This window comes from Sander vitreus, chromosome 9 (genome assembly GCF_031162955.1).
Source record: "Sander vitreus isolate 19-12246 chromosome 9, sanVit1, whole genome shotgun sequence".
Classification (NCBI taxonomy): domain Eukaryota; kingdom Metazoa; phylum Chordata; class Actinopteri; order Perciformes; family Percidae; genus Sander; species Sander vitreus.
The window spans coordinates 2,163,407-2,177,007 of record NC_135863.1 but is presented as its reverse complement, the minus strand read 5'-3'; the positions used below and the strand labels follow the sequence as shown (position 1 = coordinate 2,177,007).

General features: G+C 40.9%; 1 protein-coding gene across 1 annotated transcript in view; it reads left to right on the top strand.

Annotated features, from left to right (window-relative positions):
* The window catches only part of adcyap1r1b (adenylate cyclase activating polypeptide 1b (pituitary) receptor type I), a 35,442-nt gene extending 22,152 nt beyond the window's left edge, over nucleotides 1–13,290 (top strand). Inside the window, exons 3-14 of the mRNA XM_078258104.1 lie at nucleotides 428–530; nucleotides 1,827–1,940; nucleotides 3,299–3,405; nucleotides 4,190–4,290; nucleotides 4,874–5,006; nucleotides 5,134–5,287; nucleotides 6,407–6,467; nucleotides 7,497–7,566; nucleotides 7,654–7,745; nucleotides 10,920–11,049; nucleotides 11,509–11,550; nucleotides 13,009–13,290. Coding sequence (XP_078114230.1) covers nucleotides 428–530; nucleotides 1,827–1,940; nucleotides 3,299–3,405; nucleotides 4,190–4,290; nucleotides 4,874–5,006; nucleotides 5,134–5,287; nucleotides 6,407–6,467; nucleotides 7,497–7,566; nucleotides 7,654–7,745; nucleotides 10,920–11,049; nucleotides 11,509–11,550; nucleotides 13,009–13,197 — 1,296 coding nt within the window. The 3' untranslated portion in view covers nucleotides 13,198–13,290. The remainder of the gene's footprint in view (nucleotides 1–427; nucleotides 531–1,826; nucleotides 1,941–3,298; nucleotides 3,406–4,189; nucleotides 4,291–4,873; nucleotides 5,007–5,133; nucleotides 5,288–6,406; nucleotides 6,468–7,496; nucleotides 7,567–7,653; nucleotides 7,746–10,919; nucleotides 11,050–11,508; nucleotides 11,551–13,008) is intronic.
* The last annotated feature ends 311 nt before the right edge of the window (nucleotides 13,291–13,601 follow it).

The window sequence follows — 13,601 nt, the reverse complement described above, 5'->3', positions numbered from 1 at the left end:
GGCGTCGATTGTGTTAAAGCCGCTGGAGAGCTACAAGTTTAAACCGTCACCTCTGTGTGTTTGTCCACGGCTCTTAACAGATGAGGGTAACGCCTGGCACAGCTCATTGTGTAAAGTGCACGTCTGAAAGGCTTTCCTGCCTTGTTTTCATTAGAATAATACCCCTCCTCTGTGGTCAGTTAGCACGGGGAGGGTGCCAACACCTCTGAAATGTTTTCTCTAATCAGTTGAGTGTTTAAACAGATCCCAGAGCTAAGACCTCTCCCACACTGTGGTGTGAACTGCACGGTGAAGCTAATGAAGCAGCCTCTTCCATTTTACCTTTGGGTCCTTCCCCTCTGCTCTGATGTAATCTTCAGCCACTTGACTCAGTCTTTCTGTGTGTGTGTGTGTGTGTGTGTGTGTGCGTGTGTGTATTGTTCTCCAGGTTTCCAGCCAACAGGTCCCCTTTAACTGTGTGATCAAGAGAGAGCAGGAGAAATGCATGGAAATGATGGCCTCGGATGATCCTGGGAATAATCCAGAATTTGGTATTTATTTTTTATTTTTTTTGCGAGCGTGTGTTTGTGTAGCCTTTAATCCCTCCCCCTCATGCCAACCACTGTTATGTTGATGTTGCAACAGTTTTATACATGGGCTGATTTAAAAAAAAAGAAAAACAAAAAAAGAATAAACACAGAGATTAATAACAATAAAATAATAATTAAAGTTTTCTACATGGGCTAATTAAAAAGAAGAAAAAAAAGAGAAGAAACACAGAGATTAATAACAAGAATATCTTCAGGGCCGGCATACTAATGAGCGGGAGATAATTCAACAAATTGTGGTTGACTCTGACCTGCTTTTCTGCAAAGAGAGAGATCATTAGAAAGACTTCACAGTTTGCCTGTGTGTGTTTGTTTGTGTGTGTGTGTGTGTGTGTGTGTGTGTTTGATTTGTAGCATCAAAACTAAAGCAGGGCCAACAGAGAAATTCAGCAGAGCAAATGAATTGTCACTCCAGAGTCAGGGAGAGGCCGAGGCTTTAATTGGCAGCATCTCACAATGATGATGATCCTAATAACTGAAGTTGATCAGTGAGACAGTGAGTGATGGCTCATTATATGATGGATGAAGGGAAGATCAAACTGAGTGAGTAGCTTTGTGCCAATTCTCTTTCCTAACCTTAAAAAGTATCTTTTGCTGGTTGTTTTTATATCTGCACAGCAAACTAACGCTGTTTTTTTAAATATGTTATTTGCGTAGTTACACACTAATCAGGAAGCCTTAGTGGAGGTATTGGCTACAAAGCAGAGCTGGTTAACAAAGTCACAAAGACCTTCTGCACCATTATTCAAACCCACATGATTGTCCCCGATATCTCAGCCATAATTTTAGCCTATATGTCATTTTTTCCAGTTAAACTACATGATTGTGTCCCATCTAGACTGATATTTAAATGTGGGAATCCAATACAAAAAGCGTATTAGAATAAACAATCACCACACATAAAATGAATACAAATCTCTGTCAGCTTTTCTCTAAAGTCATTCCTCTGTTGTCTGAGTCTTTCTCTCTTTCAGATGCTTTTCTATAGAAAGCTGCACATGCTGTACCAGCAGGAAGTAATAGATACAATTACTGAATGTAATTACTTACAAAATGAGATATTTGGTCATTATGGCTGCTGGCATAAGAGCTGACATCTCAGCCACCATATGAGAGTTTCAAGGATCTGTGATTTTGAAGTAATGATGAATGAGTTGGCCTGTTCCCATTAACATATGGCTTTTTAGAATGAAACACTCACTGCTGTGCACTGCGTTGGTCCACCTGTTGTGTCCTCAGGCTGTCCATGGATGTGGGACAACCTGTCATGTTGGCAGCCGGCCACGATCGGCGAGGTCGTCGAAGTCAACTGTCCTGAACTCTTCTATCAGTACACGATTGAAGAAGACTTCGGTCAGTATCTAAGGACTTCTTACACACAATCACCATAGCAACTAATTTTTTTTGAAGGCTTCCTGTTTTACATGTCTTGTTGCAGTGTGGAGATTTGAAACGGATGACGTTTCAGTGATTTGCAGGTGTGTGTGTGTGTGTGTGTGTGTGTGTGTGTGTGTGTGTGTGTGTGTGTGTGTGTGTGTGCAGGCTCTTCTCATGAACCATTCGTGCATACAGCTACAAAAAGTAATGCACTGTAATTTGTATTTATTCCCTATATTTATTAGGGCTGCAACTAACTTTTTATTTTCACAGTCGATTAATAATCCGTTGATTATTTTCTTGATTAATCGATTAGTTGTTTGGTCTATAAAATGTCAGAAAATGTTGAAAATTGTCGATCATTGTTTTCCCAAAGCCCAAGGCGGCATCCTCAAATGTCTTGTTTTGTCCATAACTCAAAGATATTCAGTTAACTGTCACAGTATGAAGAAACTAGAAAATATTCACATTTAAGAAGCTGGAATCAGAGGAGTTTTACTATTTTTATATAACATCACTCAAACCGATTAATCGATTATCAAAATAGTTGTAGATAAATGTAATAGTTGACAACTAATGGATTCATTGATTAATCTTTGCAGCTTTATAACTGTATGCACCACATTACAGAATTTGTGTCCCGGAAGAAGTTAAAGGGAAAACTCAAGACTTTCACCTAGGAAATTGGTGTTTGTATCTGAGAGTACTACCGTTGTTTTATCTCAAACCACTTTTTTTGTTTAGGTGCCTAAACTTCATTATCACTGCAGGACAGTCACATTTTCTCAGCTACGCTCAACTGCAACGGCCGCTAAAACGACTATGACCTCACTAGGGCCTGTACCCGACTCACATTGACCTTTTTTTGTTTTCTGCGCCTTTTGACGTTTTTGTGGTTTTTTTCCCCCACATTCTTGAAATTCTTTGACATTTTTGTCACTTTTTTAAAAAGTTCTTTTATCAATTTTTTTTTTCAAATGCTATGAAATTGAATAAAACACCCAAATTCAATGAAAGCAGTGGACTGATCATTTATTTTACTTGTGAAGAGCGTTGTAGGGAACCATCCACGTTACTTTTCTTTTTTAAATTTCTGATTATAGAAACTTTTTGAAAATGGGTCAAATTTGACACGAGGACAACAGGAGGGTTAACTTGTGTTTCCCTGAACTTTCTCTCTCTCTCTCTCTCTCTCTCTCTCTCTCTCTCTCTCTCTCTCTCTCTCTGAAATAATTAATGTAAGAGGATCTGCTTCTCTTCCTGATTTCACTCTAGAAATGAGTCTGCCTTTGTTTGTGTTTGCCATAATCAAATCAAATGTCCTGTGTCCACAGAGCTGGGGAAGGTGAGTCGAAACTGCACTGAGTTTGGCTGGTCAGAGACCTTCCCACATTACATCGATGCCTGCATGAATGAGGACGGGAACGGCAGCCATCCGGTGGTTAGTATATCACTGCAGCAATGTGTCACACTCACCGTTTCAATGAGACACTTTATAGAGAGGCAAAGTCCCTCCCCTTCCGGTGGACCTCATCGGAAAAAATATACATGGTAGTGAACAGGGAGAGGCAAATTATTTTTTGATCCCGTTTGAATTGAGCCATGAATTACAACTATGATGTTTGTCAATTTAAAAGATCATTTTTCAACCGAAGAAAGTCTCAGTTAGCCGTAGGTTTGTCATATGACCACTTAGTTTTGTGTGAAACCGCTCAGTGAACTACATCTCTCGTCCCTTGCTAGCTAGCTAGCTTAGCTCTGTTCCACAACACATGTGACGTTATCTCACCTGATGTGTTTTATCCAGTGAAGTGTTTTCAGCAGATAAGTAAAAGAACAGGCAAGATCCTCTGCTCATTTGAGTAATGTTACATCCTCGGTATGATACACACAGACATCGTAGCTTCAGCGAGACGTCATCCATGCGACTTTGAAGTGTGTAGTCTTTCTAATTACGTATTTTCAGTCTTATACTTATTTAACAATAAACTGAGACTTTCTCGACTTGCTGAATTATCTATTAAACTGATGAACATCACATGTGTAATTCATGGCTTAATTCAAACAGGATTAAAAAAAAAAAAATTGTCTTTCCCCATTGACTCCCGTTCATATTTTTTCGAAAGATAGGTCCCATGGACCGGAAGTAGTGTGACTTCGGCTCTCCATATGAAAAACACTCAGTTGTTAATTTACTTTTGATTGTGCTTGTGTTTCCATCTCAGGACAACGTGTACTTTGTGTCAGTGAAGGCTCTGTACACTGTGGGCTACAGCACCTCTTTGGTCTCCCTCACCACTGCCATGGTCATACTGTGCAGGTTCAGGTGAGACGTTTGGTGGTCGTGGAGGGTACTGCAGCTGGGTGGGGCGATGTTAGGAAACGTGGTTTATCAGACTGACATGAAAACGTAAAGGAGAAGTAGTGGTGGATGTTTTTTCTTCCTCAAAGATATCTAAGTCCCCTTATACAGCTTAGCCCAAACCTCATTCTAACCGTGAGACTAAGTGGGGACCAAAGAAATGTCCACACTACAAAAATGTCCTCATTTCACACAAAAACCAACGCATTCTCATGAACGGCTTCGTATGATATTGTACGGAAACCCATGCACAACAATCAATCAAAGACTTTTATGATGAAGACATCCCTTTCAACATGAATTATTAAGTGTTATTGAAGTATTTGAGATATTTTAAGGTTAATTACACATACGGCTGCATCTAATGATTGTTTTGATTCAATTTTGACTTTCCTTTCTTAAAAAATGACTCAAATTGATTAATCGATTTAGGTGTTTATAAGGTGTTTGTACGCAAGTACTAAGTATATTGTTCCTGCATGCAGTACTTTTCTTTAATAATAGATTCCATGCTATTCAGTATGTTCATGTCTGTTTTTCTGCACAGGAAGTTGCACTGTACCAGGAACTTCATCCACATGAATCTATTTGTGTCATTCATCTTGAGAGCTATTTCAGTCTTCATCAAAGACGGCGTGCTGTATGCCAAAGAGGACAGCGAGCACTGCTTCATACACACTGTGAGTAACACAAACACGCCTGCACACTCCTCTCTGTTCTCATGTTAACAGGCAGAAGAAGATTTGTTCACACATAACAAGGATTTTTTACATTTTAATTTTTGTTTCTTTTTTTACCTCCGTGAAGCTGGAGTGTCGAGCAGTGATGATATTCTTCCATTACTGCGTCCTCTCTAACTACTTCTGGCTCTTCATCGAGGGTTTGTATCTCTTCACTTTACTGGTGGAGACCTTCTTCCCTGAAAAAAGATACTTCTACTGGTACATCATCATTGGCTGGGGTGAGACATCGGCCACATCACACACACACTAGACATGATTCTCAACCTGGGTGACTTCTGGGGTTTGCCAGATGGTTGTGGAGAAAAAAATGAAATAACATATTCTGGACTGGGGAATGGTTTTTATATTACTGTTTGGGTTTGGTACATTTCACGTGTTATATTTTGTAAATCAGGATGTCCTGGAGTCACCAAAGAAAAGTCCTAATCGAGTCAGAGTCAAGTCACCATTACCTGAGTCCGAGTCGAGTCACAAGGCCAGAGAATAGCGAGTCTGAGTCCATGACTTGAGTACTCCATCACTGCCTTAAGGCCTGCGGGCCAAATCCGGCACCTCGCAAATTTGGATCTGGGCCGCATAACAATTTAGGTTCACAATAAATTTTGGCCCGCCTAGTTGTGCGCAAAACCGAAATGGAAAAAAAAAATTCAAATTGCAATTACTCAACACTCAACGCAGTGTTTGGCAGATTTTGCCTACTTCGAGACCTACTTCAGATTCCCACCCATATTCAGGCCTGTGAAACAGGTTGTTGTGAGTCTGGTAGCCTACTTTTAAAAAAGTAATCAGAATGCATTGTTGACTAAACTCTATGATGGCTAAGGAACATTTTTGCTGACTCTTTAGGGCTTTATGTGGTATAGAAGTATAGTATGTGAAACGTGCAGTCAAAAATAATAGATTTTTTCGATTAATAAAAACATGTCAATAAACTATACATGTCTGGCCCCTGATGTGATTCTAATTTTCTATTGTGGCCCTTAGTGAGACTGAGTTTGACACTCCTGGTTAAAGTCATCAGTGCGCGAGTCCAAGTCGAGTCACAAGTCCAGAAAATAGCAACTCGAGTCAGACTTGAGTCCGAGTCCAGGACTTGAGTACTCCATCACTGCCTGGAACACAGAAAGGGGTCTGAAGGCAGCTCAGGGGGGGAGAGAATAAGTCACAAACGCATCAAAAATCCACAGAGCCTGGAGCACTTTGACAACGCTAGGTGCTAGCTGCTAAAACTAAACTGTCATGGGGAGGGGTCGCGGCTCGAAAAGGTTGAGAACCACAGAGTTCTTCTCTGATCGGTGGATGCATGCGTTACTAATGTTTGTATCGTGTTACAACAGGAACCCCCACAGTGTGTGTGACCATCTGGGCAGTGCTGAAGCTCCACTTTGATGATGTCGGGTAGGTCATTTATGAACAGCAGAGTTCAGTGTTTATGTTGAAGCAGAGACGTTCACAACCGAGACGCCCTAACTCAAAGTCATTTCCTGTATCTGTGTCACATGGGCTCCACCACTGCCACGCCTCTTTAGGAGACTAGCGGCAGGTTCCTGAGTGTATTGATTCCAATGGGAGAAGTGGACGTAAACAAAGATTATGACCAAAGTAAATATAGGACCCATTTTCTCCAGAACATTCTGACACTAAGATGGTAATTTCCAGATGGAAAAATCAGGAGAAAATTAACTTTGTTTAAGACCTGTTTCTATCTCAAGAACAAACTCTCAGGAGATCTTGCAACACACACAAGCTAATGTCAAATAACGTTTGTGAATGCCCTAACACAATCAATTGCATAATGCTAAATATGGCTTTTACCTGTGTTTAGCTTTTCATCCATTCACACGCCGTTCACTACAATTTCAAACGAGGCCACGCCAATTCATGAGACAGGAAGTGTGTACCGTTTTAAACAATTGGCACAGCGTGTAATAGAGGTGTGAATCTTCACTGATCTTTCGATTCGATTACGATTACCATGTCAGCGATTCGATACGATATCTCGATGCATCACGATGCATCACGATGCGTCAAATAATTGTTTTTGTCAAAGCCATATAGGATATTTAATTCATAGCTTTTCAAGCTTCAAAAACCAAACATTCTGCAGTGCTCTAATACTAAATAAATTGGATACATAAAACTACAGCACTGAGCACATGGCACTTCCTGAATGTGCAAAACATAACAGAATATGTAAACAGAAAGGTTGTTAGGCCTACATTAAATTGTAAACAGAAATAATCGATTATGGCCCGGCCGATTATCGATGCAGCATCGTCCATGTCACGATTCGATGCATCGATTATTTGATTAATTTCAACACTTCTTCACTACTTCTTCACTTACTTCTTAAGTAATAGAGAATATTTGGTTGAAGCTTGTCTGTTCATGCAACCGATGAGATTTTTCATCCCCCTGCTCTCTCAGGTGTTGGGATATGAATGACAACGCTGCCATCTGGTGGGTGATCAAGGGACCTGTGCTTGCTTCAATTATGGTACGTTATCACTCTGTTTGAGCAGAAAGACAATCCCTCTATTACCGAATACCTATTTGTTTGCAATACATTTTTTTTTTTTCACAGATCAACTTTGTGCTCTTCATCGGCATCATCATCATCCTTGTCCAGAAGTTACAGTCCCCAGATATCGGTGGAAATGAATCCAGTATTTACCTGTAAGTCCTTTTACCGTTCAAATTTTATTTAACATTTTCTGGCTGACATTTAAGTAAAATGTTACCTATACATTAATCATTTCGAGATGGTTTCATGAGCACATATGCAAAATTTCCACATGTATTACTTTTAGTTCTTTTACTACTTGTATGCACTCTTTAAAATGACTGCTTTACATTTTTATAACTTGTTTGTTTTGTTATGGTCAGCGGGTGGGAAGACACGCCGACAAAGTAATCCATCACTCGTTAATGATTACTCCTGTAAAAGTTGCAATGTGGTTACTTTACTCATTACTCATTGTATGGACTGATTTTACACTTGAGGTATCCGTCTGTTGAAAATACACAGACGTGTTTTAACTATCAGACAGATAGGATGGGAACAGTTGTCATGCACAAGTGTAGTTGAATTTATTGAGCTAGAATAGAGCTGCAAAGATGAATCGATTAGTTTGTTGTAGAATTACAACTATTAAATTAATCACCAACTATTTTAATAATCGATTAATCGCTTTGTCATTTTTCTATGAAAAAACATCCAGATTTACGGTTTTTCTTGATTGCTTTGACGCAGCAGTCAACGCAAACGCCACATTTTTCAAAACAGTTAACACACAGGCCTAAAAAGTGGCACTCATGGTCAAAATGACACATTTTGTTTGCAAAAGGCTCTAACTGTGCCAAAACATTTAACATATGCAACAAAAGCAAATTTTGCCTTCAAACACAACTTGCAAACAAGTGTATGAGCTCTTCCAATCAACCATTACACAGTGGACAACAAAATACTAAATACAGCTCTCAGTGCGAATCAGTGCACCATTGCTTGTCATTGTAGCCTATTACTGGACGTAGCTTTCATGCCAGGGACATCTGTTGACAAATTTGCCTTCTTGCAAAGAATTGGATCCAGAATCAGAGATGCACATTTTATTGATTCCATTAATCCTTATTTTGAAACTGTGGCTGAAAACTGAAATACTGTAAATATTACACAAAATACATGTAAACCAAAATGAAATTATAGTATAAGAAATTAAGAAAATAAAATGTATTACAGTAAAGTAAACATTACTGTAGAGTATAAGAAATAGCCACTATTGATATTCAGTCTCTTCGGTCTTGACGATGGGGCCACATGGCCTCATCCACATCACATTTGATATCCTCTCTTGCAATGCACCGAGGGAAAAATCTTCTTGCATGCCTTATCCAACCTTGACATTTCTCTGCACCTATTTCTTGGGCAGCAGCATTCATTGCATTCAACAAGGGAATCTGCTCATAGGGACGCTGATCATAAACCTTCCACCTCCAAGCACTGAAGAACTCCTCTATGGGATTACAAAATGGGCTATATGCTGGAAGGAACTGCATCATCAGAGGGTGTACTGCAAACCACTCATTGACAAAGCGAGAGTGGTGGAATGCCACATTGTCCCAGATAATGACGAAGAGTGGCATGCCAGGCTTCAACAGCCCTCTCTCCTCAGGTGGGATCAGCCTGTCATGAAGTGCATCCAGGAATGTTATGAGGCGCTCCGTGTTGTATGGGCCAATAGTGGGGATATGGCATAGGACACCATCATTGGAGATGGCAGCACACATGGTTATGTTGGCACCCCTCTGTCCTGGAACTGTGATAATGGCCCTGTACCCAATGAGGTTCCTTCCATGTCGCCTCACTTTACAGAGATTGATGCTGGCTTCATCAACATAAATGAAGACATGATGTGCCCCCTCAGCTTCAAGCGCCATTATTCTCCAAGTAAAAAAAAAGCAAAATTACAATGAAAAGTGACTCCAGTTGACTCTAACTGCATGATATGACAAGGCATTACAGTATACTGTAGTAATGTTTCCTTACCTTCACATATTGGCATCTGGCGTCTTTCACAACGTCAGAGTTCCTTTGAAATGGAACTGTATAGAGCTGCTTCATAGCCATATGGGTCCTTCTTAGGATGCGGTCAATGGGTGGTCACGCTCACGTTGTTGATGTTCCTAAACATGCCCTGATCTGCAATCACTGCTGCCCTGATTTCACGCAGCCTTATGGCATTGTTTGCCACAACCATGTTCACAACGGCTACCTCCTGCTCAGCACTAAAAATGCTCCCTCTACCACCAGAGAATGGTAGCCTTTGGATTCTATAAAGAATACATGTAATGGGAATGAGGGACAATTACATAAAGTATATTACTGAAGATATTTTTGTATATACTGTACAGCAACATTACCCGTTTTTCGAAAAATTCTGACAATGGATGCGACAGTGTTTCCGTTCAGAACAGGTTGGACTCTTTGTCCAGCTTCTCTAAGTGAAAGGCCATGATTGATAAGATGATCAATAACAGTTTCCCGAATTTCTTCAGAAACCTGAGCCCTTCCAACTATACCTCCACCTTGGACTTGCACTTGGACTCCTCTTCCTCGGACCACGCTCACTCTCACTCTCACTCTCACTCTCACTCTCACTCTCACTCTCACTCTCACTCTCACTCTCACTCTCACTCTCATCTGCCTTTGACCTCTTCCATCCATGTTGGCAAAGAGCAACACAGACGCTGCACCTTTAAGGCCTGCAGACTGATTGCTAATTGAAGATTTGTGTGAAGGAGTGTCAAACAGGTGCTTCAGTGACTTCATACTGATGTAGGTAGTTTCTAATAGTTAGGAACAGATAGCTTCTGTTTGGTTACCATAGCTAAAACAATGGAGTTTGGACTGCTTGAATGACGTCCGTGTTAACTGTTCTGCAAAAGGGTGGGGGAAATGTGTCAATCCAATGAGAACGGGTTAACACATTTGCAAGAGGTGTCTTCTGCTCTGCCGAGACAGTGATGATGAAAACCGAGTGGATCCCAGTTTCTGTAAGCAGGTCAAAGCAATCAAGAAAAACTGTAAATGTGAATATTTTCTAGTTTCTTTTCTCCTTTTTGCCAGTAAACTTAGCTTTGGGAAACTGATCGAAATTTTCACCATTTTCTGACATTTTATAGCCCAACCAACTTATCGATTAAGCCTATGGACAGAATCATGTCATACCTAGCTGTGCTGATTATAGTAAGGACACACTGAATACTGAAATCTCATCAAAATTGTGTGTGTGTGTGTGTGTGTGTGTGTGTGTGTGTGTGTGTGTGTGTGTGTGTGTTTTTATTTTGCAGGAGGTTGGCCCGCTCCACTCTGTTACTGATTCCTCTGTTTGGGATCCACTACACTGTGTTTGCCTTCTCCCCTGAGAACGTCAGCAAGAGAGAGCGTCTGGTGTTTGAGCTCGGCCTCGGATCCTTCCAGGTGACTGTTTCTCCATCACTGCCTGGATTTACTACAAAAGGAAAATCTATGTACAAACTGGGAAAAAACGTTGCGATGAGGATATTATCAGAACTGACCTGCGAAATAGCAGTCCACACAGACCTCTGTAGTGAATTTGCAGCCATAACCCTGCAAGAGGCCAAAATAGCCAGTTTGGCTCTCTTTTTCTTCATTCTTCTCCTCCTCAGCAACTGCTCATTAATGTTACAGCTGCCATTACACAAACATTTTGAAATAAAAGCGAAACTGCTTACTTCCTCCATAACCTCCCTAACTTTAGTGTAACAGCGTGCTGCGTCTGATGTTGTTGTTCTTTTGCTCATGTGGGTCAGCTCAAAATTGCAAACAGTTCACACTGGAATCTGATATAGGCCACATTTTAAATAAGGTAATGTGAACAGCAAATTTGTCTCATGCTCGGACCCTCTGTCTCCTCAGGGCTTTGTGGTGGCCGTCCTCTACTGCTTCCTGAATGGAGAGGTAAACATCCTTTAAAACAATTACTGACACCATTACACCAGTTCTCTTAATTAAATGAAACGTACATAACAACATTACCGATTGGGTTTGAAATGCCTATAACTTGAGTGATGGTATAAGGCACACAATTTAGAGTTTATATTTTCCGACACAAAAGTTGAACAGTTTTTTTTTTTTTTTTTTTTTAGCAATCTCCAATAATCTCACATCTTCACTTTCTATTCTATGAACGGTTTTATAGCTCAGCTTTTTCCTGCAACAGGAATTACAAATCATTTGATTGGGTGTGGACATAATATCCAGCTTAAAACTGGTTAAAACCAAGGTGTTCCTTTTAAAGAAAGTGTTTTTTCAATGACTACATTAACATACACATCTTATTCCGGGTTTTGCCCTTATTCTGAAAAAGACAATATTCCGACTAAGCTGTTTGCATGGCTAATGAAAGTTAATATTCCACTAACATTCCCGTTTGCATGCAGCTGTGCAAAACGGCACTGTGCAAAGACAGCCTCCCTCTTTCAGTCCTTCAACCACCTTCTTGAAAAAGTCGGTGTTGCGATGTTTCTACGTATTCAAAAATCTGTTCATATACAAGTCTTTTATAATATATTTAAAAGTGCGTGTGTTTCTCCTTCCGACCAGAGATGTGGGCTTTTCTTTTGGCCATGAATCCCTACCGCGGCCCTGCAAACTGTTGGCTGGTTGGTTTGTGTACAGCAACCATAGCAACTCACAGAGCTGCATGGGCGTCAGTTTGGTTTGAAATGTGCTGGGGACAGAGACGCATTCGGAAGTTAATTTTTCTCTTTCGCGCAGGTCATGTTTTGAAAGACGCTGTCCTGTAACTTACTAATGTAAATGAATAAAAGAAATATGTTATGAACTTTATATATATTTTTTTTTTAATAACTATTTTTTTTTTTAACTAAATTGAGCTCGAGGTTTTCATAAAAAGTGGTGGGTACAAAATGACTCATGATGAAATCTGATAGGCGTACCCAATGTCCCCACCCTCCCCACTGAAATCGACGCCTATGCAGAGCTGACCGTAAGCCGTAAACGGGCAAGAGGCCGTAAACTGTTGCAAACTGCGGTAACAACCCCTGATTAAGACACATATTCTGAATGCACTTTATACATGTCCAAAAAATGCTTCTAAAACCCGCACAATACCAGCATATCCCACATGTCCTAATCAGAAACTGTTACATTCGGAAAAAGGCCTTAAATTCAAACAGAAAATGCTGTTTACATGATGGGGACCAAATCTGGAATATTGTCATATTCGGAATAATAGTGGAACATTAGTCTGCATGTAAACATATAAAAAATCAGTAAGAATGTAAAACATTGAGCCTTAAATACAGTACATAAAGAGTGAGACTGAGGGACAGTGAGCTTGTCTCCTTCCAGCGTGGTCCATTAATAATGACCTTGTGAAGTATATCCCTCAAGGTGCAATCGGAGATCAAGAGGAAATGGCGCAGCTGGACGGTGAACAGATACTTTGCTGTGGACCTGAAGCACCGGCACCCTTCGCTGGCGAGCAGTGGGGTCAACGGGGGCACGCAGCTGTCCATCCTCAGCAAGAGCAGCTCGCAGATCCGCATGTCCAGCCTGCAGGCCGAGACCCCAGCCACCTGAACGGCACCGCCTCCGCACCCGACGCCACCCAACCTGCCACACCCACCCTCGTCCCGATGACCAGCCTCACCAACCCATTCCTCAACCCGTACCCCAACCCATACCCAGACGAAACCATGATGGAAACCCAGCTCAACTCCAGCGACCCAGAACAGCCTCTAGTCTGACTTGCTCCGCCCTTCGAAACATGACCGCAACCCGAATGTCAGGTGCCAAATCATGAATCTCTTCGTGTCCCGGTTCAGGAGTGAAAAAACAAACTTAGTCCTCCTGTTTCCTGAGCAGTCTCTGGCCTTCAAAGGGCATGATTGGGAATTCTAGTGTACAGTATATCTTGTTGGGCTGTAACATGCAAGAAAGCATGGTTATCTCTCTGTATATATTGTGTTGCGGTATTTGCTGCT